Source organism: Penicillium robsamsonii (assembly GCF_028829455.1).
Source record: "Penicillium robsamsonii strain IBT 29466 chromosome Unknown utg000007l_segment0_segment0, whole genome shotgun sequence".
In the NCBI taxonomy this organism is placed as follows: Eukaryota; Fungi; Ascomycota; class Eurotiomycetes; order Eurotiales; family Aspergillaceae; genus Penicillium; species Penicillium robsamsonii.
Window position 1 is genome coordinate 1284001 of NW_026643225.1, and position 27331 is coordinate 1311331.

At 49.0% G+C, this 27331-nt stretch overlaps 5 protein-coding genes across 5 annotated transcripts; 4 read left to right on the forward strand and 1 right to left on the reverse strand.

Annotated features, from left to right (window-relative positions):
- Positions 1-20185: 20185 nt before the first annotated feature.
- N7447_010770 (uncharacterized protein) lies at positions 20186-20926 on the forward strand (the record flags this gene model as incomplete). Its single annotated transcript, XM_057235032.1, has 1 exon — positions 20186-20926. The coding sequence occupies one exon, from the start codon at positions 20186-20188 to the stop codon at positions 20924-20926; it is 741 nt and encodes a 246-aa protein (XP_057081252.1).
- Positions 20927-21570: 644 nt separating this feature from the next.
- On the forward strand, positions 21571-23225 carry N7447_010771 (Zinc finger MYND-type; the record flags this gene model as incomplete). The annotated part of the gene is made up of 6 exons (XM_057235033.1): positions 21571-21834; positions 21937-22089; positions 22165-22233; positions 22296-22509; positions 22629-22761; positions 22853-23225. 6 exons carry the CDS (start codon positions 21571-21573, stop codon positions 23223-23225), a joined length of 1206 nt encoding a protein of 401 aa, XP_057081253.1.
- Positions 23226-23546: 321 nt separating this feature from the next.
- Positions 23547-24114, forward strand: N7447_010772 (uncharacterized protein; the record flags this gene model as incomplete). Its single annotated transcript, XM_057235034.1, has 3 exons — positions 23547-23678; positions 23740-23885; positions 24051-24114. The coding sequence occupies 3 exons, from the start codon at positions 23547-23549 to the stop codon at positions 24112-24114; spliced, it is 342 nt and encodes a 113-aa protein (XP_057081254.1).
- A 1787-nt stretch (positions 24115-25901) lies between these two features.
- On the forward strand, positions 25902-26144 carry N7447_010773 (uncharacterized protein; the record flags this gene model as incomplete). The annotated part of the gene is made up of 1 exon (XM_057235035.1): positions 25902-26144. The coding sequence occupies one exon, from the start codon at positions 25902-25904 to the stop codon at positions 26142-26144; it is 243 nt and encodes an 80-aa protein (XP_057081255.1).
- Positions 26145-26357: 213 nt separating this feature from the next.
- N7447_010774 (peroxin-1 Pex1-Penicillium chrysogenum) lies at positions 26358-27217 on the reverse strand (the record flags this gene model as incomplete). The annotated part of the gene is made up of 3 exons (XM_057235036.1): positions 26358-26612; positions 26641-26872; positions 26913-27217. 3 exons carry the CDS (start codon positions 27215-27217, stop codon positions 26358-26360), a joined length of 792 nt encoding a protein of 263 aa, XP_057081256.1.
- Between the last annotated feature and the right edge of the window lie 114 nt (positions 27218-27331).

Here is a 27331-nt window from a genome sequence, read left to right on the forward strand (position 1 = left end):
TCATGAACCTCTCCACTAGATGGAGGATTCACCATGTATGTAAATCAAGACGAAGAAATGAACTTGAAACTATCAAATTTCTATTAAAATCAATATTCATCCATAATCTTTTATAGAACGCAATAAATCAACAAGTCCATAGTCCATAGTTCCTAGAAAATCCGTGTGTGCGGCCTCTGATTAGCTGCGGGGCGACCGCCTCCCGAGAAGTCGGAAAATCGAAAAAAATCCCCCTCCTCTTTGAAGAACACACCTTTTCTCCCCTTCTCTTCAAGATCCACACGATCTCTTTAGGACATTCACGTCCTTTCAATCATTGACTCTTTCGCCTCGCCCCTCTTCCATCGGCGCTGGTCCGCGTCTCCCACGGGGTTCTCAGTTTATTTGGAGATTTTTTGACTTTCTGGTGTTTGGGGGATTGTTGCGCGATGGATGTCACAGCCCTCCGAGACCGCATTCAGTCTACTCTAGATGCGAATGCGGATATTCGCCGACAAGCGGAGCTTGATTTGAAATATGTACGTGCTGAATCGACTGGCGGGGCACCGAACGTCAGGCTCACACGTGGTTGATATATCTAGGCCGAGACGCAACCCGGATTTATCAATGGACTTTTGGATATCCTGCAGGGCGAGCAGAATAATGCAGTCCAGCTCTCTGGTAAGTTTTGCGGTGTCCGTATTAGATTGCGAAAGACCTTTTGTCACTTACTAACCCCGCTCTTTCTTATAGCTGGTGTTTACCTGAAGAACCGTATTACCCGTGGATGGGCCCCCGTGGAAGATAGTCCCCAGCGTACGCCAATTCCCGAAGCCGAGAAGCCTGCTTTCAGGGAGCGACTTATCCCTGCCCTGGCCTCGACACCTCCCAATGTCCGCAATCAACTGGTTCCTCTCCTCCAGAAGATTCTCCAAAACGACTTCCCCGAGCAGTGGCCCGGATTTTTGGATCTTACTTTGCAGCTTCTCAGCACCAATGACGCAAGTACGGTCTATGCGGGTCTGCAGTGCCTTTTGGCAGTCTGCCGAGTCTACAGGTTCAAGGCCGGCGAGAAGAGAGAGGAGTTCGATAAGATCGTGGAGCATTCATTCCCCCAGCTGCTCAGCATCGGATCGAAGCTCGTTGATGAGGAAAGTCTGGAGGCTGCGGAGATGCTCCGTATTGTGGTGAAGGCTTTCAAGCATGCAATTTACGTCTGTTATCCCGATTCTAGTCTGCGCGTGGCTAGGCCATTTATACTTACTTGTTGCGAATTTAGTTCGAGCTTTCTCCATGCCTTCAAACCCACCAGGCAACTGTGGACTGGTGTACACTATTCCTGCGCATTGTCTCGAAGACACCCCCTGCGAACTCAATGGCAGATACGAAGGAGGAGAGGGAGATGAACCACTGGTGGAAGTGCAAGAAGTGGTCATACGCCAACCTGAACCGCCTATTCATCAGATATGGCAACCCCACCACGATCACGAAATCCTCCACCCCCGACTACACACCGTACGCGAAGACCTTTATCAGCACTTTCGCCCCCGAAATTCTTAAGGGATACTTGACGGAGATTGACAAGTGGGTCTCCAAGACGCAATGGCTCAGCAACTCCGCACTCTCATATACTTTGGTCTTCATGGAGGAGTGCGTCAAGCCAAAGGCCATGTGGGACCACTTGAAGCCCCACATGGACAACCTGATCGCCCACTTCGTCTTCCCTATCTTGTGCCAGTCTGACGAGGATATTGAGCTTTTCGAAGACGATCCATCTGAGTATCTCCACCGCAAGTTGAACTTCTACGAGGAAGTGTCCGCTCCGGATGTTGCCGCCACAAACTTCTTGGTTTCCCTCACCAAGAACCGCAAGAAGCAGACCTTCTCGATTCTCACATTCGTGAATAGTGTTGTTAGCAAGTATGAGTCTGATCCGGAAGAGCAGAAGCAGCCCAGGGAGAAAGAGGGCGCTTTGAGAATGATTGGCTCCCTTGCTTCCGTCATCCTGGGCAAGAAGAGCCCGATTGCTGACCAGGTCGAATATTTCTTCGTCCGTCATGTTTTCCCCGAATTCCGCAGTCCTCACGGCTTCCTCCGTGCTCGTGCTTGCGACACCCTGGAGAAGTTCGAGCAGCTTGACTTCAAGGACCCGAACAACCTCATGGTTATCTACCGAAACATCCTCGAGTCCATGACCGATTCCGAACTTCCCGTGCGGGTTGAGGCCGCCCTTGCTCTGCAGCCCCTTATCCGTCACGATGTCATCCGTACATCGATGCAGCAGAACATCCCCCAAATTATGCAACAGCTTCTCAAGTTGGCCAATGAGGTCGACGTGGATGCTCTGGCCAACGTCATGGAGGACTTTGTTGAGGTCTTCTCTGCCGAGCTTACTCCATTCGCTGTGGCACTGAGCGAGCAGCTCCGCGATACTTACATGCGTATTGTTGGTGAGCTCCTGGAGCGCAACGCCTCCAAGGGTGGTGACGAAGATGGATACGGCGATTTCTTGGACGACAAGAGCATCACCGCTCTGGGCGTGTTGCAGACCATCGGTACCCTTATTCTCACACTTGAGAGCACCCCCGACGTGCTTCTGCACCTCGAGACCATCTTGATGCCCGTCATCAGCATCACCTTGGAGAACAAGCTCTATGGTAAGTTTTTTTTAACTCTATCAACCGTATTTCCAGCTCTAATCAGTCATTTTAGATCTCTACAACGAAATCTTCGAGATCATTGACAGCTGCACATTCGCATCCAAGACCATTTCCCCATCCATGTGGCAAGCTTTCGAGCTGATTCACAAGACCTTCAAGGCTGGTGCCGAACTGTATCTCGAAGGTAAGAAGTTCACTTCAATTCACGCGTTTTGAGTTTCTATTGACTTTTCTGCGCGCAGACATGCTCCCCGCCCTTGACAACTATGTTGCTTATGGCTCTGATATGCTGGTTCAGAACCCAGCTTACCTGGACGCTATGGTCGGTATGGTGCAGGACATCTTCTCTGACGACAAGGTTGGTGGTGTTGATCGCATTTGCGGTTGCAAGCTTGCTGAGACCCTGATGCTCAACCTTCGGGGTCACATTGACCAGTATATCCCGATGTTCATTGAGATGGCTATGCGGGTTATCGACGCCGGCGAGGCACGCACCAAGTCTTACCGCATCCACTTGATGGAGATGGTCATTAACGCCATCTACTACAACTCAGCTCTCAGTCTTCAGGTTATGGAGGCCAAGGGCTGGACCAACAAGTTCTTCAGCACTTGGTTCGCTAACATCGACAACTTCAGACGTGTGCACGACAAGAAGCTGTCAATTGCCGCAATCAGCTCGCTACTTACTTTGAAGGCTACCGATGTTCCGGTCAGTGTCCAGCAGGGATGGCCAAGACTATTGCAGGGTGTGACCAGACTCTTCCAGACCCTGCCTGCTGCTCTCAAGCGTACGTTTCCCCAACCCTCCCGTCGTGTTCCCCCAAGACTAAGAATTTATTCAGAACGTGAGGATGCTACCAAGGAATCCGACTTCACCCTCGATGATGAGGATGATGAGGACGACGAGGACAATGACTGGGATGGAGATGTTGAGTGGGACGAAAACGAGGTTGAAGCAGCTCTTGAGGAAGACGACGTCCCCGACGAGAGTGCCGCTTATCTCGACTTCCTCAACCAGGAGGCTCAAAAGTTCGGCTCCTACACCGATGATGACGATGATGACATGGACGAGGAGAGTCTTCTGGAGACCCCTCTGGACAAGGTGGAGCCATACGGCATGTTCAAGCATGTCCTGCTGAGTAAGTGGTCTCCATGAGAATATTCCCTTTATTTACGTATAACCCGCTAACCCCAATTTCAGACCTTCAGCAAGAACAGCCCCAGCTCTACGAAAGTCTGACTAAGGTTCTCGGCCCCGAAGAACAGCAGGTCATTCAAGGTGTCTTCCACGAAGCCGACGCCAAGGCCATGGTCGCCGCCGCCAACGCAGAAGCCGCCGCCGCAGCGGGCATGCAGGCCAACGGCAACTAAGAGACTATAACCGAGATGGATTGAGAAAAACAAAAACAAGCTTCGAATTTCCAATGCCTCGGACGTCTAGTCTCTATCTATTTACCCCTTCCACATTTTCCTCACGAGACCATATGCCCATTTCATGTCTTTCCCGCTTCTTTAGATCATGTCCCATCTGCTCTGTACCTCCGTGCTTCTTTCGTCATGTCTGTTTCATGCCATGCACTCGCTGATGTACTCTTAAAAGTCCTACCCGTGGACATTCTGCTCGAGGGTACTCCCCCTCTTCCCCCTTTCTAATCCTCTTCGATGCACAGATTCCCCTGAAGACACCCTTGTTTCCTCATGATATAGTACATCAGCCATGCTACGAATGTTGGATTCCAGTCCTGGAACCTGTAGTACCGTAGATACCAGCCACATAGGTAGACTCGAAACCGAATCCACAACGTTACAAGAACATTCCAAGACTATTCATGTAAGTATCCATAAAGGCACCCAACACTGGCCTCCCAGAAAGCCCCAGAAGAAACAAGAGACCTGTCATTTCAAGGGCAGTGTAGCAATATGTGATCTCGCCTCACCTATAGGATTGTTACGCCATTATTTGGTTGCTTGGTCCTGATGCTGTTTAATGACACAGGCCCCAGCTTGGGCCAATAGGAGTTGACAGAACGTGTGCAGAACGAGCGTTTTGTTCACCTATCCTGTTGGGCGAATTGTCGCCAGGGCTGTCTTATATCAAATGTCAGCACATTTGAAAACCTGATGTGGTGAGGAATGTGATATCCTTGACTTGTTAAGAGAAACTGAGTACCTCGGTACGTAATGGTCTTATACTCCAGGGCTAGTGTCTCTTAGCTTTTCAAGGGAGAAAAGAAAATACTCCGTACCCCAATTACTCCCAGTGTAGGACCGAAACCCTCACTAGTTTCACCATTACTGAGCTCCCCAATGTGTTATCAACCGTGCTCATTATTTCACCCAGTAACTAGATGACCCCGTCTCTCACCCACTCGGCCATCCAGGGGGGATTTTGGCAGACTACTTTGAACTAAGGTTAAATAGAATCCTATACCATATACATTCTAATCCAACTGCCCTTTAGGCTGTATTTCTTAGTCTACTTTGTCTTATGCTGCAGCTCTTACATACAAAACCTGTGAGATCTTTATTTGATTGGCCTCCAACATTCCCAATTGAGACTCGCGATAGGGCCAAGCAGCAAGCATTGCCGAGCAATCTAAAAATAAATAGACTGTCAAACCAATAAAGCCATAAAGCCAGTGTAATATGCTGTGGATACATCAACCACTGGTGCAAATGTCTCAGGCAGGCAATGGGGTAAAGTCGAGGGACGAGGGGGGGTTTATACCCCCGGCAGACGCACCTTCCCAGCATACGCACCTTCCTAGAATGGAAAGTTCCCTCTTATACTTTTGCGAGAGAGTCTCGAGTCCACGGGTACTCCAAAACCATGGATGGATTGATACTAGGTAGGACAGAGGGTCCCAGCATGACTCTGTCCCAGACCTCGGGTCCCTGTCCTGAGGGTAAAGATGTCACATGCAATCGTGGTAGTTTGAAGAACATGTTTCCTACAGTCTTGTTCACTATTTTAACGTCATTTTCGATTCCAAGTGTAGGAGGTAGAAGAAGATGTGAAGTCAAAACAAACGTTATGAATGACGTCATTTGTTTTAGTAACAACCCTGGAATTATCAGATCCGGATGTCGCATTCGAAGCCAACTTGAAGATCTGCATGCCAAAATATCCATGTTATGAAACTAGGCAAATTCTAGTCATTCGTGACCTAAAGTCCTTCTGATGTTCATTGCTGTGGTGCTTCGATCAATTCTCTAGTTAGATACTACACTACCGGGCAAATGGAACGATAATGCAACGGATAACAATGGACGATTGATCATGTGTAAGGGTATCCATGAGATGAAAATGACGCTAAAATTAATAGTGTCAAGCAAAGAAGTGAGGAAATAGTCTAGTACGGATAGGTCTACAGTAAGTATCTATGGCCGTATAATGGCTATACATGGCTATACAGTTAGTATAAGCAACAAAGAGTATTGTACAGGCCTTAAGCCATATATGTGTTATAGTTGAAAGTTGCAATATCCCTTGGTAGGCTTGTTCCAAGTGCCACTCCACAACGTCATCATGATGAACCCCCCTCCCCCCCAAGTGACCGGTTTAGCTGGTAACGTCAGTTGATGTCAAGAAATAAAAAGAGGTCTGTTCCTTTCTTAGATTCTACATAATACAACATTGAAATATCCTCCAACATTAAAGCTACACCAACTGAAGGTCAGTAGTATCAAGTTCGCCATACCTCATACTTCGTTTTCCCTCGTCAAGAAACCCACACTTATCCCTTTCTTTAGCCCATCAAATTTCTACAATATCTACAATGTCTGCTCCCAACCCCGGCCGCCAATCCCCCCCTCCGGAGCGCCAATCCGGCGCCCAGCAGCAAGATATCCCCGGCTCCGGCAGGACCAATGTTGGCAAACCCCCAGCACATGAGCCCTCACGGCGATCGTCGGAGGATTTCAGAGACAATGTGTTGACGAGCAACCCCGAGCACCCACTGGAGAAAATTGAGGCGGAAAAGTTTGCCAAGGGAAAACAACATTGAGACGGAATATTTCTTGCATGTACTTGGGAAGGGTCCTATTTTTAAAGTCTGGATAATGATATCATGAAGAATAAGCTCAAATAACCATCCTCGTTTTTGAACTTTGTAAAACAATAATTAAAACTCTGGAGTAAACTCAAATCTTTATTTCCATTTGCTTGGCTTATTGATTAATTATCAAAAAGGCTCGCTTGTAGCAAGAGCTCGAAAATCAGGTTATCACACAGGCAGAAAGAAAAATAAACTATGGACATGGCATGGCATCATAAGAAGGGAAAGGATAAAGCAATAGACACAAACGCCCAGCGCAAATATTCATCTCCACATTAAGTTAAGCCCTATTTTCCAAGGATTCCTCTACACCTTCTCGGAAGGTGCAGCAGCAGCCTCAGGGGCAGCCACAGTAGGGGCATCAGGGGCAGCGGCAGGAGCAGGCTCAGCGGTAGCGGCAGGCGTAGCCTCACCACTCTTGCCCTGCTTCAGATCCGCCAAACGACGAGCCTCGGCGTGGATATCGCGCACCTGCTTATCGGTCTGAACATAGAAGTCACGCAGCTTCTGGCCAGAGGGGTGCTCCAGAGCCTTCTCAAAGTAGGAGCTTAGACCGCGCCAGCCGGAGGCCGCCTTATTGGAGATCTGGTAGTTCTCATCGATGCCCTTAGCGCGCTCGGTGGCATTATACTTCTTGTCGAAGTTGGTGAGCGCTGATGTGAAACGGTTTGAGACTCCGTGCTTCTTGTCCAGCTGGATCGCCTTCATGATCGCATTGTCGCTCACCACGTACCCGTGCGCCAGGTACTCTGCGACAATACGCGATCGGGGTTTGTCTTCTTGTGCGATGTGGTGCTCTTCATCCTTGGTCTCGCTGCCGGCGCGGTTGTCTTGAGCTCCGGCTAGGTCTTCAATGTTGTGGGCTGCTTCGACATGCACGGCAGAGGTGCCTAGTTGGGTCTGGTCTAGGAGTAGGGCAGTCTTGGCAGCGCTGTTTTCAGGGTTTGGGTTAGTTTGATTTTCATGTGGGCGGGAAATGTTGAAACTGGGTGCGGGGTAGCTTACGCTTCCTTTTCAAAAGTCACAGTGGCAGACTTCTGCGCATCGGCTTCCCCAGAGACGGGAGTAATGGAGAGGGTGACAATTTTCCCACTATTCAAGTTAGTAAATTTTCAAATAAAGCACTGATTTTGACAATGTACCAGAAGCTGAAGAAGTCGCGAACCTCCTTCTCGGAGGTTGCTGACGAGATACCAGAAACATGAACAGTGGCGTGAGACATGATTATTTTAGGTAGAGGTAGAGGAGAAAGAATAATTAGAGAAATTCAAAAGTCGCACGATTTCCCAGGTGATGCGACTATTTATCTAACAAGGCCTCCTGCGCCACAAGTGACTTTATGACGTATGGCGGGGCTGTTGCACCGCCTCACGTAGCTAATTTCACTTGGGTTTCTTCCGGTTTCGTCTAGTTCGGTTTCTGTTTAATTGGACATTTTCAATGGAACTGCCTAGAAAATAGGTTCACATGTCAAAAATAGGATTTCGTTGAATGTGTTTGCCTGCAAACCTCCCAATACGAAATGTTGGGCACTGCCTCCATAGTGGCAATGCGAAGAATGATATGGGTTGGAATTGACGTTGAATCAGGCATCAATGATTCTATCCGACGATGTGGCAGAAGCATTATTTGCTGAGTCCTCCTTTTGCCTCTTTAAAGTCTGCTCCAGATCCCGCACGCGCCTCCTGAGCTGTTCGTTCTCCCGCTTCATGTATTCCACCTCCAGCCTATGATGTGTGGCCTCTTCAAACCGCGACAGCGAGTTTCCAGGTGAATGGCCCAGCTGGGTCTGTGATACCGAGTTTCGATGTGGATATACAATGCTATTGTTGTGGGAGAACGAGGATATTGACCCGATGGAGGGTCGGCGAGACGTGATGGATGGCTCGCGACTGCGAATCGTTCGCGAGTGATCTGCCGGGCGATATGGTATCTCTCGCGAGGGGGCAATTCCAGTGACACTTGCAGACTGTGGGCCCTGGTTTGAGCTGAGGCTTGAATTGGACCGGTTCCGTCGGGCGGAGTGAGACTGGTTTGAGCTGCTGAGGGTGGGCGATGCCCGTGCGCCATCTGCCTCGTTAAATGTCGAGGTGGAGGATGCTGTCGATGCCACGGATGCTGTCTGCTGGCGGAGAATAGATAGCTCGCGGGTCAATCGATTCACCTGCGGAGAGTTTTGACGCGTCAGCGGTTGAGGGGTAGATACACTTCGTCGCTCTGGACTCCCACTTACCATCGCTTCTTGCTCTTTCTCAAGCACTAGATGGAGATCCGAAGGCGTCAGCGGCTGAGGATGACGCAATGGCCCTTGTTCTGTTAGTCGGGGAGCTCAACGAAATGACGACTGCCACTGTGAACTTACCCTGGGCCGTACGTGTGATGCCATAATCCCCCGTTCCGAGTGGTGGACTTCCTGGGGGCGGGAGTGCTACAGATGTATGAGGACCATGTACTGATTGCCGGGGTGTTGAAGCCTGCGACACCATAGCGGGTGCCGCTGTTGCCGCACGAGGTCGCGACATATCAGAGTAGGAAGTAGCGCTCAAGTCGGGAGCCATGGCTATCAGGTATGTTGATATTGTTTAACGGTAAGTTTGTTTTTCCACGCCTGTAATCGGCATGTGAGTCGAGGGGACTGAACTATAAGTGTTTCAGCCTTGGGATAAGTCATATTTTGGTCTGGAATTATGCATCAAAACACCCCTTGATGCAAATTCCAGGGAGACTTTCGAAACATACCAGTTATGGAGGGGGAATCGAATACCTCCTTTCGACGGGGAAGGAAATTGAGAAAGGCAGGAAGAGAGAGAAATCTGAAAAGTTGGGCTTCTCTCTTACTGTGAGATGTTTTATCCTTTGTCGCTTTGATTGGGCCGTGCACGTAATCTGTACATCTACTGGATGTACATGTACAAGCTCTAGTGATAAAACAGCGACATTCCATGTTGTAGAATATCTACACCCTCTAGGGAAAAAGCTGGCACACTAAAAGGATTATTTGGTAGCTGTCTCATAACATAATCCATGAATCTATCTCTGTTTATCTACTTATATTGTACGAATGATGGAGATGGTACGGAGTAGACACGGTGCTCAGGCCCCTTTTGGGGGCATATTGGATGTCTCAATTGGAGCTATCCAGTAAATTGAGCAATAATAGTGTCAACTCATTGATCGGCGTCTTCAACCTCCTATAAAGCCCAAGAAACATCATATTCGATATAACATCCATGGATATCATAGATGCTCGACTGCATAGCAAAACAATAAGCTCCACTTCGGGATGATCTACATGTTACATAAGCGAACCAGTGGACGAACCTTGGAGCGAAAACAACTTCGATCTCACGATATTACTGTTGTGGCAGTGAAGTCTTCCGAGACCTGTCAGGGTCTCAGCTTGTCTCTCTAGGCATCTTAGCTTGCATAGCCCTCCAAAACCCCCACCCAATGAAACCATGGTCCGACCTAGCTCCCCTGACGCTACCCACATTCCACCAGTTGTGAAACAGCTCGCTCCTTACGTCAAGTCGCGCGAGGAAACCCTTCATATCCGCCAGGCGCTGACGTCTTATCTGCGCTCATTTATCGAATTCGACGATCAGTCAAGCGATCTTTCTCAATCCCATCTCTCCCTGTGTGCGTCGACCGATGCTGTTACCGATGTCAGACGTATCCCTACCGACCTTCCTGGGCTGAGAAAGGATTATCTGAAGGCATTGATGGCCAATGTTGCGGCACGCAAAGAGTTCGCCTTGGCGTCTGAGAATGTCGCCTCGCTAAGGCGCCAGAGGACGTCCCCGAACCGCCCATGTGATGATGATCTACAAGATCCCGGCACCGAACTTCGTGAATACCTTGCCCTTTTACGCGTTCGACGCCGCCATACCAAGCTGCAGGTGTTTCAGAATTATCTTGAGGAAATCAAAACGCGCGATGCGGGCAACTTGGACGACGTTGGCAATGACGGGGAGCAAATGCTGTTGCCGGAGGTAGATGAAGAGGCGGGACACAATGGCACCGAAACGGACTTGGATGAGCTAGTCCATAGCCTCGAGAGAGCAGTTGTCCGCGCGAGAACTCAATTGGACCGCCAAAAGCAATTGTTCGAGAAAGCCAAGGCACAGCATGATCCCCGAGCCGAGAATTCAGGTGCCAAAGCACGAGCGCTACAAAAGACCCGCGATGAGCTAGTAAAATGGGTGGAGGAACGGCTGGTTGGTCACGGGGATTCGGATGAGAGTCTGCTCCAAGAACTTCCTCCGGAGGAAATCGAGGATGCCCAGCGGGGGCTAGAGAATCGCAAGATACAGATTACGGAGCAATATGCCGCATATATTCGAGCCCGACGGGATCTCCTCGACGCCGCCTCTAGAGCTTGCCAGCCAGTTAATGTGACCCCGAAGCCTCCATCACGAACAACCAACAAAAACGAACTCGCCATGGCAGAAATACCAGCACCCAACCCAACCGACATTCTGTCATACACAAACGAGAACCTAGTCCCGCTATTTAAAAGTCAAAAGTCGCTGGCTCTCCACAAAAGCTATTTATCCGGTTTACTTTCGAAAGAAAAGTCCACGACACTCCGCGCCCTCAATCGTCTAAGCGACGAATCCCACCTACTTCCCGAATACCCCACTCCCGCCGGCCAGTCGCGCTTTAAGCATGCCGCTCCTGCTCTCGACTTGCGAAACCAGATCCAGACCTCCGATCAGACTCCGGATGAGGTTGTTGGTCTTGCCAAAGCATGGGCATTTGCCTCTAATGCTGCTGCTGCCAACGAACGAGACTTTGTTCACCAAAAGATCGCATTGGGTACTGAGGTTGCACAGGATGCCCGACAGACCCTGGCTGGTGTATGTAAAACCCTTAACCAGGATATCGATGAGGTCATTCTGGAGAATCGCTCCGCGACGGGGATGTCGAGGGGGTGGGTCTCGGATTGAGAAACAACCGAGTGGTCCTTGGTCAGGTCTGAATGGGAGAGTGGGGGTTTTAGAATAATTGTACCAAGTTGTATGTAATGTAGTAGTATTTTGACTGTATAATATACCCTGTTTATTTCAGCTCAATCCAGCTATCTTGGTAATTTGGTGTTGTAACTTGTAGCTCGTACATTGTTTTGTTCCACTTTCCAGCCGTGCAAAGATTCTCGGGGACCATCATTATACATTGCGATTCAAATCTAGAGGGATAATTGGCTCGTAAGTGGCCACATGTATCAAGCTTGTCATATTTAGTGAGTTCTGTAGGCAGTTTTTAGCATGATGATTGGACATATACGGCAACGCTAGCTAAATATATATACAACAATACGGATAACTGCATGCCGGAACTTTCTTCTAAAAAGGAATGAATCTTTAATCTCGCTGTCTTTATGAATAATACTCAACCCAAGAGACCAGAGTGTATCCCAAAATTAGTCAGTGCTATAGATGTACAAAGTACATATATATTTGACCATGACCCATGTGCTGTCCGATAAATCCTCCCTTTTCCCTGCAATCATCAAGATGCTCGTAGTTCCCACTGTATCCATCAGTTTCGATGGTAGTACAATAGTAGACGACAACACCCCCCCAATCTGCCATTTGATTTTCGGTGAATCCGCAAGTCACTGCTACCAGTTTCGGTATGCTCATCCCAGCTGTATAGGATCTGATACCAGCCTTTGTTTTAGTCCATCAGCTGGTTCATGAATCTATCAGATTGGCATTAGTTGAAAGAGTCCAGAGGCACAATTCGAGAATGATTTCCAAGGTTATAGTCTAAGATTCATGTATTCCAAGGTTGGAGATTGCCCAGGAAAGTAAAAAAGGGGAAAGCTACATGGACAGAGCCTTGTGATTGGATAATATGCTACTTATGGACCCATCTAATTAGTATGGTTGGATGGATCCATGGATGTGGCTTTTTCCCTAAAGGTTTCAAGGCTTAATGCCGCGCTTATATAAGAAAGGGCTGCACACGCAACTAGTTATGTTGTATTCCGTACACCTGGACATCCTTCACTTTTGACAATTTCAGAACTCGCCCGTTATCTCTGATACTCCTCTGTACTGAATTCTGAAGCTCGTCATGGATACAAAAACCTCGGTTCCCTCTTCGGTATGTATCTACCAATGCAATGGATGACCACCCTCATAATGTTCGTCTTGGTCTCCCAGAGCGCATGTTACAAAAGATGGGGTTTTATCATCAGCCGGTCTTGTATGTCTCCATTTCTAGTCCGAAGTAGCCCATGTCTCGCAACTCTCATCCTGTGTTTTATAGGATCATGCTTTGTCTCGCATCTCCCTATGTGGCAGTTTATCCTATCTGTCGTCAATACTGTGATGTCGCTTCATGTCGCTGTTATTGTTTCAGCCTTCGGAACTTATACTTTTCTTCTTGTTTATTGTTTACCGGGCGTCAAACCGAAAAGATAACCTCCCCACGATACCTACAACAGAGGGGCAGCAACAAGAGGAGTAAGCAGAGAAAGGTTCGACCTAAAATCAGCATGCAATTCGGTTATAAATCTCCTACATATGCATGTATCAATTCACTTTGCCCTATATTGTGAATGATAGGTTGCAGTCAGAAAAACTCGAGATTGGATATCAAAAATGCCGAATTCTATGGTCTCTCAACCTGGCGGCGGACTTACATGGGTCAGTGAGATTTGCGCCCTCTACCTTTTTTTGTTGTCAAAGGGGGCGTAGAGACTTAAAGGACTTGGTTTAGACATCACAATGTGCAACCAAAAGAAGTAGTCCGATTCGCAGGTCGACAAAACATTCGTTAGTGGAATTGGGTACTTTACCCACCAAACAACACAATGAGATCCGCAATAATTTACGCAATCAGTCGTCTTCTAGACTGCTGTGGTCATTTACATGGTTTTCTTTTCCAATCTCCCTTCGATGCGTTTGTAGCTGGTCCTTGAAGCTCCAACCGGCTGAACCCAGAAGCCGCTGCAACAGCCATCTGCTTCTTCTAACACCCACAATCCGCATCTCAAAATACATGTAAGCCTACAGTACACGTCGTAGTACAAGCACAACGCGTTAATGTTTCCTTTTCCATCTTCCAGCTCGACTAAGAACTAAATTCAATCACTCATTCGACTGCCTTCCAGGTCTTACATCCCCATTCACCCCATATATATCCCGATTCATTATTTAATGTGGCTAGCTTTCAGCCAAGTTGATACTTAGAATTAGATATTGCCGTACTCATGAGTGTTGTAGTGTAATATTCTAAGTCTGTTGAAGTGGAGAGAGAGATAAGAGATAGGATTAGCTCCGGCATCGGCATGTACTAGGTAGACCCCGAGTGATAACTATGATGAGCTTGCTAGATTTTAACTACCTGCTATATACTCTATTACTTCTATATAAATGACAATATGCAAAGGCCATTGAGTTTTACCAGGCTCTATTTACTTACATAGGCAATATACGTCAGAAAGATATTTGCCGAGGGAACCCCGTCTCCACATTCAAAAATTTGACTCATCGCTGTCAAAAAGAAAACAAAAAAAATTTAATAAAAAGGGGAAGAAAGGAGGAAATATAAAAACCAACTACTCTCTTATTAAACTATTAACATTAATTATTAGATCCTCGAGGTCTATACAATCCCCAATCATCCCAATCATCCCAATTATCCCCCGGCTTTCCCTCGTTCAAAAGTGGAGCCGTATACGGTGAAAGGAGCGAGCCAATTAGCGATTGAGTGGCGGAAAAAAAAGAATCCCAGCAAAGCGTAGACTCATCCTCAACACATCTCTCAGCCATTGAAACATTACCTTCGGTGCGCAATGGCTCTTGCTGCTCGATGTGGGCAGGCGGCCGCCCTGCTGCGCCAGCGCTGCATCGCTGAAACTCGTCCAGCACTCTCTCTGCGCGCATTCTCATCTCAGTCCGTCCGTTCGACGGTCTCGACTCTACGCCTGCAGAAGATCCCTACGGCTCGGTCTCAACAACTCCGTTCTTTCTCCAGCACCTTGAACCGCCTGTCTACTGAGAAGCCTCCTGCTGCCGAGTCTTACCTCGCTAGCGGTGCTGTGGCGACCGGTAGCAAGCTCGTCGATGTCAAGAAGGTCCTCGTCATTGGTAGTGGTGGTCTGAGCATTGGACAGGCTGGAGAATTCGATTATTCCGGTAAGTTGGAACCACTTGGAGATGGAATTTCGTGCCGATTGGAATCCCCTGTCAGTCTCCCATGGAGGTCTGCACGGGGTCTTGTGCGGGGAATACAGAGAGCCTAAAAACGACCCCTAAAAATCAATTCAAATGACAACAGTAACTAATCTCTTGGCTGTGGGATCAAACAGGCTCTCAAGCTCTTAAGGCTCTCAAGGAAGCCGGCGTCCACTCAATCCTGATCAACCCCAACATCGCGACCATTCAGACCGACCACAAGCTTGCGGACGAAGTCTACTACCTCCCCGTCACCCCTGAATATGTTACCCACGTCATTGAGCGCGAGCGCCCCGATGGTATTCTTCTCACCTTCGGTGGTCAGACCGCTCTGAACCTGGGTGTGCAGATGAACCGCATGGGCACCTTTGAGCGCTACGGTGTCAAGGTTCTCGGTACCCCCATTAAGACCCTGGAGACCAGTGAGGACCGGGACCTCTTCGCCCAGGCCTTGAACGAGATTGATATTCCTATTGCCGAATCGACTGCCGTCGAGACTGTTGAGGACGCTCTCAAGGCTGCTGAGGAGGTCGGATACCCCATCATCGTCCGGTCTGCTTACGCCCTCGGTGGTCTGGGCTCTGGCTTCGCTTCCAACGCCGATGAGCTCCGTGACTTGTCCTCGCGCTCTCTGTCTCTCTCCCCCCAGATTCTGGTCGAGAAGTCCCTTAAGGGCTGGAAGGAGGTCGAGTACGAGGTTGTCCGTGACGCTGATAACAACTGTATTACCGTTTGCAACATGGAGAACTTCGACCCTCTCGGAATTCACACCGGTGACAGTATCGTTGTTGCCCCTAGTCAGACTCTGTCTGATGAGGAGTACCACATGCTCCGCACTGCTGCCATCAAGATTGTCCGCCACTTGGGTGTCGTTGGCGAGTGCAATGTCCAGTACGCTCTGCAGCCCGATGGACTAGACTACCGTGTCATTGAGGTTAATGCTCGTCTTTCGCGTTCGTCCGCTCTGGCTTCCAAGGCCACCGGTTACCCGCTTGCTTACACCGCCGCTAAGATTGGCCTGGGACACACTCTTCCCGAGCTTCCTAACGCCGTTACCAAGACCACCACCGCCAACTTCGAGCCCAGTCTGGACTACATTGTCACTAAGATTCCCCGCTGGGATTTGGCCAAGTTCCAGCACGTCAACCGTGACATTGGCTCCGCCATGAAGTCAGTTGGTGAGGTTATGGCTATTGGTCGTACCTGGGAGGAGTCCCTGCAGAAAGCCATCCGTCAGGTTGACCCTCAATACCTTGGTCTCCAGGGTGATAAGTTCGATGACCTTGATGAGACTCTCCGCAACCCTACTGATCGCCGCTGGTTGGCCGTTGGCCAGGCTATGCTCCACGAGAACTACTCAGTTGACAAGGTCCACGAGCTGACAAAGATCGACAAGTGGTTCTTGTACAAGATCCAGAATATTGTGGATTGCAACAATGAGCTCAAGGAGATCGGCAGCCTTTTCGGCCTCAAGCAGGAGATCCTGATGAAGGCTAAGAAGCTCGGTTTCTCCGACAAGCAGATCTCTCCTTGTTGGTGCTACCGAGGATGATGTCCGTGCCCGCCGTAAGTCCTTCGGCATCACTCCTTGGGTTAAGAAGATCGACACCCTTGCTGCCGAGTTCCCTGCCGATACCAACTACCTCTACACCACCTATAACGCTTCCTCACACGATGTTACCTTCGATGACCACGGAACTATCATTCTTGGCAGCGGTGTGTACCGTATTGGTAGCTCCGTTGAGTTCGATTGGTGCGCTGTTAATGCCACTCTCTCCCTCCGCGAGATGGGCAAGAAGACCGTTATGATCAACTACAACCCCGAGACCTACTCCACTGACTTCGATACCGCTGACAAATTATACTTCGAGGAGCTCAGCTACGAGCGTGTCATGGATATTTATGAGCTCGAGGCCGCTAGCGGCGTCGTTGTCTCTGTCGGTGGTCAGCTGCCTCAGAACATTGCTCTTCGTCTACAAGAGAGCGGTGGTGCTACTATTCTGGGTACCAACCCTCTGGACATTGACAAGGCCGAGGACCGTCACAAGTTCTCCTCTATTCTCGACAGCATTGGTGTCGACCAGCCCGCCTGGAAGGAACTTACCTCTGTCGCTGCTGCTGAGACTTTTGCCGACACTGTTGGTTACCCCGTCCTGGTTCGTCCCAGTTATGTCCTGTCCGGTGCCGCCATGAACGTCATCTACAGTGTCGATGAGCTCAAGGAGAAGCTTCTTAACGCCGCCGCCGTTTCCCCTGACCACCCCGTCGTCATCACTAAGTTCATCGAGGGTGCCGAGGAGATCGATGTGGATGCCGTCGCTTCCAACGGTAAGCTGCTTATCCACGCCGTATCCGAGCATGTCGAGCCCGCTGGCGTTCACTCCGGTGATGCCACCCTCGTCCTGCCCCCCGCCAACATCGAAGAGCCCATCATGGCCCGCGTCAAGGAGATCGCCGAGAAGGTCGCCAAGGCCTGGAACATTACCGGCCCCTTCAACATGCAGATCATCAAGGCCCCTCAGGATGGTGCCGAGCCCGCGCTTAAGGTTATTGAGTGTAACCTGCGCGCCTCCCGCTCCTTCCCCTTCGTCAGCAAGGTCTTGGGTACCAACTTCATTGACGTCGCCACTAAGGCTCTCGTCGGCCGTGATGTCCCCGAGCCCGTCGACCTCATGAAGGTGAAGCGTGACTACCTCGCCACCAAGGTTCCCCAGTTCTCCTGGACCCGTCTGGCTGGTGCCGACCCCTTCCTGGGTGTCGAGATGTCCTCCACCGGTGAGATTGCTTGCTTCGGTAAGGATCTGGTCGAGGCCTACTGGGCATCCCTCCAGTCCACCATGAACTTCCGCATGCCTGAGCCCGGTGAGGGTATCTTGCTCGGCGGTGATATCACCCAGCCCTACCTGGCCAAGATTGTCGAGTACCTGAACCCTCTTGGCTACAAGTTCTTCGCCGTCAACTCCGAGGTTAAGGCTCACCTCGAGTCCGCCAAGGGTGTCTCTGTGCAGGTGATTGAGTTCCCCAAGAAGGACAAGCGTGCTCTCCGTGAGGTGTTCCAGAAGTACGACATCCGTGGCTGCTTCAACCTTGCCAAGACCCGTGGCAAGACCCAGCTGGATGACGACTATGTCATGCGTCGCAACGCTGTCGACTTCAACGTGCCTCTGTTCATGGAAGCTAAGGTATGTTTAATTTGCTGTACCCATAATGATACAAGTTACTAACTTATCCTCTCTACAGACTGCCCAGCTCTTTGCTCAGTGCATGAACGAGAAGCTCCCCCGTACTGAGGGAATTCCCTCCGAGGTCCGCACCTGGTCCAACTTTGTCGGCGGCAAGGCGCTGTAAAATCTCTATTTCTTTTTGCACAAAGTGACAGATGAAGAGAAAAAAAAGCCCCCACCATGTCGAGGTAAAGAGAGACAGGAAGTCAACATCTCTTTCCGCTCGATATCCCCTATGACCTACCCAGGTCGTCCCGTCATGATTTTCCAAGGACAGGAACTAATAGTTCTGTATGGTGTAGTGGGTAGGGCAATCTTGTTGATAGATGGCGTGCATTGTCTTTTCGGCCTTTTTAATTACTGTACTCTCGGATCGGAATGTCTTTTCCTTATGAATGATTGAATTGTTCCCCATCTCTACTCTCTACTATACTTGCGAATCAACAGTGGCGTAGCCCTCATATGCCACTGATATACGAATTTGACCTTCGATTTAAAGTTAGTCCGAACGGTTAGACCTCCGATGAAACTAGACTTCGCTGGCTTAAAAGCTCTTTATTCCGACGACTTCTTCGCGTACGAAGGGGGATGTCGACTTTTAATACTCGACGGACATAGAAGCCATTTAATCCTAAAATTCGATGACATTTATGAGCGAAATAAGGTGATACCGATCTATATGCCACCTCACTCCTCTCGCCCTTTATAACCTCTCGATATTAGCTGTTTTACGGTATTAAAATGATTATATAGTCGGCTAGTTAAGACGAAAATGCGGAATTTTTAACCGTATCGATAAACTTAACTTCCTGGAAGTATACCTACTCCATCGCACGAATTAAAGCCTTCAAATCGGAGACTATTAAAAATAACTTCGGAGCAGCTGGTTTAGTACCTTTTAAACCCAATCGAGTGATCTCGAAGCTAAATATTCGTCTTCGAACACTAACCCCTCCGAGCCGGGGGAGCGAATTAAGCCGGAATTTTACACTAAAAACACTAGCTATAGAGAAAGAACTACGTCGATAGGCTTCGTTAATCAAAGCTTTACTTCGTATAAGATCTCGAAGTCTACTAAGCCCATCAGATCGTGCATTAAACCAGCTTATAAAGGGCGTACGTCTTATAATGTAAGGTGCTATCTTACTCGCTAAAGAAAATAAGGAATTACGCGCCGCTAACGAGAAGCAAAAGTAAAAGCGGGCTAGATCCCGGAGGCATATACCCTCCGAAGAAGGTCTCTCAGTTAAAGAAACCTCTGCATTAATTATGCAGCAACAGGAAGTGAAGCACCTCCCCCCGGACCCGGCATACCTGGAGAATCGGCTATTCAGCCATGTACGCGGCCCCCGGGGTGTGGAATATGTAGATTGCCAGGGCATAGAAGAGAAACATGTCCAGATAGACCACTTAGTTAAGTTAATCAATTTAATGGTGTTATGGTTGGGATAAATGGATTTAAATAATGTAGACTGGTAACTAGTGGCGGCTCGCTTGTGGTGCTTGTGAAATACGTTACTCGGTGCATATGCCCAGGGCCCGTAAGGGTAGATTCAGGGGCGCAGTAGCCTTGCTGGCACATACTAGCGGGGCTTGAGCCTCCATGTGGGCGCCAATTAGAAGAAGGTCGATGTCTCACTTGGGCTCTGATAGCAATTTTTGCCGGCCCTTACGATCAATCGTAATCCAAGCTTCATTTATCTTTTAGCCTTTATTTCCCCACTGGTTATTGCCTTTAACTTCTTCACTTTCAACCTACATCGCCTATCTAGGTCATTGCCGATGTTTATAGGCCTCTAGGTCTCCAAAGTTTACTTCAACTTGTCTTGGGGTTTTCATCACTCTTGAGCCAAATTACATGTCACCGCTAGGCTCCAACTGCTAGTACATTATAATGTAGCGCTAGTACGGCTGAAGCCCGTGACTCTTTTTTGGGGAGCCTGTTGAGGCTAGTCGCGACGCAGACTCGGCGGTTTTGGTTTTTTCCCCTCTTGCTTCCTGACTCATTTTCCTCTGCTTAATCCCATTTCTCTCTGTTTTTACACTGATATCACTCATCTTCGAATATCGCAAACATGCGCCCATCTTGGTTCCTCGTTTCTACCTTAACAGCTCTGGCTGCAGCCGATGAGGCCGGCACAACAGTTATCAACTATTTCGGAGTCGCGGATCCTGTTAACGGCTTCGCCCTCGGCGACTACACCAGCACCGTAGCTCGAGTTGTTGCCATTGGCAAGTACGCCACGACCTACGAGATAGCCTGCCTGAAAGACGCATCTCAATGCGGATTGCACCATCCTGCAACCATTGTCCAGGGCCCTACCACTTACAGCGCCTCTATCGAAGTCACTGAGTCTACCGGCGGTGCTGAGGCTGTTGCAACCGGCATCGAGCAATGTAGCTTCACCCGCGTTTCTGAGTCTGTTGTCTGCATGTGGAGTGTTGCATACACTGCCTCGCAAGGTGATATCACCATTTCCGATTCCTTCTCTAGCACACAGTCCATCCCTGCGTCTTCGGTTAGCTATCATCCTCTTACTGTCACTGATGGCGTCTACGCTTTGACGGGTGATGCGACGGCTTCGGTCTCTGGCGTGAAGGTCACTCCTACCGCTTCTGGCATGAAGGTCACTCCTACCGCTTCTGACGTGAAGGTCACTACTACCGCCTCTAGTGGGGATGCGGCGGCTTCGGCTTCTGGCGTGAAGGTCAATCCTACTGTTTCTAGCGGTGCCGCTGCCGGTGCTGCAAAGCCTTTGATTACTGCTGCGCCGCTGGGTGCTGCTGCTCTTGCGGCTTTTGCGGCTATGATCTAGAGCTTGAGCTTGGTTCTTTTCATGTCTGATGGTTAGTTGGTTGGGGATTGAGTCCCTGGGTCTATGCACTTGAATGAGCTATGCTATATATATGCCTAATAATTTACTCAACTCGTAGTTTCGGATCTGATTTTCTCGAGCTACAAAACCTTTGAAACCTTTGAATTTTGACCCAATTTGTATTTCTGCTTAGAAGAATTTGTAGTTCTCCGGCATCTATGCAGAATTTGATTGCCTGCATTCATATCTACATCACCATTTTGCATACAGATAGAGTGGACTTCCAGCTTAGGTTGGACTCTCTCTCTCTCTCTCTCTCTCTCTCTGTGTGTGTGTGTGTGTGTGTGTGTGTGTGCCCGCTTTCATCCCTGGGCTTGGCTTGTATAATGTAGGATAGTAGCCACTACAGTGACAAAAATAAAAAGCTGGCAAGTAACTTCTAATTAGTATGCATCTAAACCACCAGAGAAATTTCAGGATCTTCTGATGAAACTGCTCTTTGTATGTGAGAGATTCTATCAATCCTCTCTCAATGCCAAGAGATTCAAATAGCATGACGAATATTCACCGCCCCACGTGGACGATTATCCACTCTGATCGTATATCTTCAAACAAGTCTTATTATCATAATCAGATCATACACAATGGCATCAAGAACTGCACTACCTTCGGTGACGACTAGGACCGTCCCACAGTCTGCCCCCAATGGCATGGGGAATGGCCTGTTTGCGACAACTGACATCAACCCCGGTGAAGATGTTTTGCACATCAAAACACCATTTGTGGCGGTTCTTGATTCTCCACGTTTAGAGGACACATGTGCTGGCTGCTTCGGAAAGAGACAGATGGAAACTGGAAATGAGTTGAAGGCTTGCACGGGATGTCGTGTCGTTAAATATTGTGACCGGGTGAGTTGCTATGACGATAGATCATTTGCTGTTTGATATTTCTCGTCCTACCCAAGACTATGTCTCATTTGATCTTTTAAGCTTCTAATGCTTGATTACTAGGCGTGTCAATCTAAGGACTGGAAGTTTGCGCATTCTCTTGAATGCCCCATCTTCAAAAATGTCAAACCCATGGTGCTTCCCAATAATGCCCGTGCTCTTCTACGTATAGTGCTGCGCACTGCACGTAACAAGTACGATTCTGAAGAGACCAAGGTCTTTGATGGCTTGGAAACTCATATCAATGAGATTTCGGAGAGCCAAGGCCAGCTTGATAGATTAACTTGACAGCGAGAGCTGTCAAGAATTACCTCAGGCACGGACATTGATGAAGGAACTGTCTCTACTTATGCTGCAAAGGTAATTTTCTCAGTCTTGCACCTCTTGACTCGCGAGACTTTTCATCTAACTATCATTTCAAGTTGGATCTCAATTCCTTCAACCTCACCACTTCTATGTATGATCGCATTGGCCTCTACATGCATCCATATGCCGGGTTGATTAATCACAGCTGCGACTACAACTCCACCGTTGGATTTGACGGTGAAGAACTGTACGTCAAGGCTATGCGCTCCATCAAGAAGGGCGAGCAAATATTCATCTCCTACATCGATACCACAACACCATACGACATCCGTCGCAATGAACTAGAAAGAACGCTACTTTTTTGACTGCCAGTGCACAAAGTGCGAGAATGGAGCGGAAACAATTGAAGATCGGTTCTTGTCTACACCTGAAGACATGACGCCCTCTAGAGACAGCAGAGCGCGAAGCCCTGGAGCTCATGCAAAAAGCAACCGCAACCAGTACGGAGCCAGCAGACGCAATCGAGAAGCTGGAAGCTGCTATGCATAAGCTCCATGAAACCTCCATATGGCCTCCTCACCCGTCAGCCATATGCTTCTCTCCGCGATAAGCTGATCATATCTCTGCTGACGGCTGGTAACTTCACCCGGGCATTCATCCACGCTGTGATTAGATACCTGCGGATCGATCCTGTTGTCTATGACAAGGCTCACCCCATCCGACACATTCATGCATGGAGCCTAGTCAGGCTTACAGTCTTCATTTCCCAGGAGGGCTTCCAACCTGACCCCAAAGACCCTGTCCAGCTTCATGACTTCAAGCTGAACTATCACTACTTGATTTGGTATATTCTCGCTGAACTTACTAGCACGCAGTCGGAGAGCTGCACTGTGCCCAGCTTTAAGAAGCTTGTTGGAAATCAATTTGTACAGGTTCACAATGAGTTCAAGGCCAATGGCCTTGATCCTAGCAAGAACAAGGCTGTTCTGTCTGCTGAGTGGAACAAGCTTGAACACCTTGTCAACAAGGCTCTAGAGAAAGAGTGAAGTACTCTGAGGTCCATTGTTTATTTTACTCAAAATTTGATACTACCACATGGCCAGGCTTACTGGGATAGATCGACCACCCTATATAACAAAAAGTAGTCACCAGGTCTCTCATCTCTTATGCCCGAAATAGCAGGAACGATCCGAAGTTGATGCCGATTGTACACCCACTTCACCCAGCCGGTCGACCCTTCAGACAGGCTGGGGACTATATAAATAACTCCCAGCCCTTTTCTCTTCTCTTCTCTTCTATTCGCCTCCACGTTCGTCTTCGTTTTTCATTGCCGGCAAAAGCAATTCGATACCGCGAACAACTGGCAAATGAATGCCTTTGAGATGGCTTCCTTGACCAACTGGTCCATGGAGAATGGACCTCCGAGCCGCCGCTCCACTGGTGAGGGTCGTGCCGCCCCCGAGACCAATAGCTCCCCCCCCACTACGGGGGGGGCAGGTGTCGGGCTGCATCCCCCGTATTGCCGCCATTAGGACCCCGGTGATTTCCCCTGGTTACCAGCAGATCCCGGGGTACGGAGCCCACCGTCAGCGACAGGAGGCTCGCGCGCTTATGGGCTCGATTGCGGAGCGCCGGGGAAAGAACATCCCCGCCCTAATCTTAATCCGTGGCGATGTGCCTAGTCCCCTGTCGCGCCGACAACGTTGGTAAGTCACTTTTATTTCATTCTTACTCCTTGCAGATTTCTCATGTCTTCACTTCAACATGTTCTCGCTTTATTCTCACTTCTTTCTTACTTCACATGTTCTACCTGGAATGAACTTTGTTTTACTTCGTTTGGGTTGGACTCAGCTGACTTTTGATTCTGATAGGGTCCCTGGGTGCCGCTTATGCCGGTACCTTTGCCGGAGCCAGAGCTCAGCAGTTAGCCAATGAGCGAACTCGGACGTCATCTGGGGGAGCTTTCTGCTGGTGCTTTTGGTGAAGACGGTAATGGGGGTTTCTGTGGTATGGGATTTGGTTCTTAAGGGGCTGGCTGCCCATTGATGAGACTTATCTCTGATTTAGTCTTCAGTTCTGGATGCTAACATTTTGACATACAGGTATGATTGCTTTAAGTTCTGCTCTCCGGATCTGACCACCGGGTACGAGCTCATCAAGTGGTGAATTTATCTCTTCCGCATATAACTCGATTCCAACAGCTAATTCATCGATGTACAGTTGGAGTTGCTATTTATTTCCAAGTCTTGGATTGATCTCCATACGAGCTGCACGTGGAATGGTAAGCCTAATCTCTCCCATCTATTTTTCAGTCTCTGATTGTCAAAGACCAAGGTCGCCTCTTCACCGTGTGATATCACCTTCCATTATTGCCAGCCTTCATACGCGAGTACCCATGCACTATCCTCCTTTCGATGCCCCGCCCTCTTATACCCTATAGCAGTTCACATGTGGGACTGCCGAGGGCTGTGATGCTCTTGCAACGTGTAGCCCGGATATTCTCGAGGAAGGTCTGAACGGACCGAAGTTTTTGACAATCCGTTGATGATTTGTCGACAATTGAGAGGAACTCCGAACACTTCCATCCATATCGACTGCTGTGGGTGTGACTTACCGCCTACACAACTCCCAGTTGTATGTTGGATCAAGCACCCAAAGTCTTCTGGGCGCTATGTTGATCATGGTATTCTATCCAAGCAAATTGAGGGCATCAATTTACCCGATGGTCGACATTTACCTAATGGTAAGAGGGTGATGTATATTTAATGCTATGCCAACATGTATGGGCTTGTGTCATCGTACAGGCAGATTGCAATTTTTCCAGAGAATCTAGCGATCGATGTTCCATATGCGGATACGGAATTTCTATTTCGCCTGCTTGAGCAAAGGCGACTTCGGACTCGAGAGAGAAATTCCACCTCCCACCAAATATCCGTTTGGATGCAGTTAAATCTATCAAGTGTGATCAAAGTAGAAGACTTTATCTGAGGAAATTCCGAGGCCGTCAAACCTCGGCTGCACCCCATTTCTTCACCCCCTCTTTCGACACCACGTGAATCCTCTTTTGGTCAGGACGCCAATTCGAGGGCATTTCTACCGCGTGACCTGTGCCTCTTCTGGCTCTATATGTATTTCGCCAAATAAAAATATTATCACTGTTCCATCTATCCTGATCGTAGGTTTTGAATATAGAACTGGAGGCTGCTTTGTTGTATACATTCCATGTTCAGTTTCTACAACCTCAGTAGGTGAGAGCGAAGCCCTAATTTTTTTTAGCAATCGCCACAATTCAATTTTTCTAAGCTTTTTCCGTGAACACCAGTCGACCAGATTACCTTCGATGTTTTGAACTAGGTTCCAATTTACATGGCCGTCGGGAATAGGCAAGATTGCCCGGATGAGCTTGATCCTTTTCCCATCAATATCCCATATGACAACATTCAAATTTATAATATCATGTCCATCTACTAATATTGGTAAATACAGGAATAGAAGGCAAAGAATCAATCACGCACACAAAGCTGCTCTATATACAGTGTACAAAACTCAAGTCATAAAATGTATCCACATCAGACTTGTTCGACCTCCAATCTCATTGGCAGCCTCGCCGTTAGGCATCTCGCCATTTCGGCCCGCGATAAACTCACGGTCTAAATTCCCTCGAGACGTCTACGCTCTGCAGGGGGAAGAGAACCACGCGTCGTAGCCAATGAGCGCTCGACATGTTCCCAGCGGACGAGATGATACCCTCATGCCAGCTCGTCTGCATCAGGCTCAGTGCCGTTAGCCACCGGGGCCGCGGCGTTGTTCGCACCGGTAGGTCCCTTGCCTCGAGCTGGCGCTGGCGGCGACGCGATTTTTTAATTGCCTCCAGTTTGGCTGCGATCACTGCTGGGGTGGCATGGAGACAGACCCGGATGCTTCTTCCGAAGAAGAGTAGAGGGAACTGGATCAAGATTTGCTAGAGAAGCACTGGCGGTGTTGGACTTGGCACCGGGCTTTGGCTGTATCAGTAGAACGGTCAACAAGCGCACTGTGGACTGCCTCTAGATGGGCGTTGTACAGCCGACAGCCTGCAGATCTGCACCAGAGAATCCATCGGTCTCGGTGGCAATACTCACTAAAGCGAGGTGACTTCGTCACTCATCTTGAGCTTTTCGCTCACTGAGCGGATGATATCAACACGGTCCTCTCGTGGGTTGGCATGCCACAAAGCGGGACTTGTCGAGACGGCCAGGACGAAGGAGGGCAGGATCGATCAGGTCTGGCCGTGACGTTGCTGCCAGCACATAGACGCCGGAGAGGCCTTCTGCGCCGTCCATTTGTGTCAGAAGCTGGTTGACAACACGGTCCGTAACTCCAGTGGAGTCGTGACCACGCTTCGGTGCGATACTGTCGAACTCATCAGAAGAAGAGGACGCAAGGGCGAGCGGCTTGGGCTCTCTCGAACAAATCACGAACACTCTTTTCACTGGCTCCGATATATTTGTTTGAAATCTCGGGACCCTTGACACTGATGAAATTCCAATCCACACTCGCCAGCCACTGCGCTGGCCAGCATTGTCTTACCACATCCAGGGAATCCATGGAAGCAAACCAGACCGCAGTCGCAATGGGCACTGTGCAAAGATCGGGGCATATTTTGTAGGATACTGCAAAGTTTCCAACAGCATTTTGCGAGTTTCCAAACGACCTACAGAGGAAAATGTGGTTGTTGACGAGGTAAGAGTGACGTTTCGAAGAGATGCCCGGAGTAAAGTCGCTTCAAAAGCACTTTCAAAGTTGCCTCTAGCCGAGAGTGATCATCTTTGATGTGGCTGTCAGATCGGCAGACCAAGCGAATGAGAGCCTCATTGCGCGCACGAGCAACAAGTAGCACAAGATCACCAGGCATATAGCCATCGGACTTGCCAGCCAGCTCTAGATACTCGACATCCTTCCCAATAACAAAGCCATCACCCCCAGAAGAGCTCGGTCGGCTCCCCGGGTTTGAAGGGTCCAGCCACGAGTCTTGTGTTGAGGAGCTTGTGGCCCTCATATGTCCGTTTGAGATTTCCGTAGGTTTATCCTCGCTAGTGCTTTTTCAAAACCCTTCGGCGTCCTTCCTTGTCAGGTGCTCTCATATTGATGATCTCACGGACAACGTGGCCGC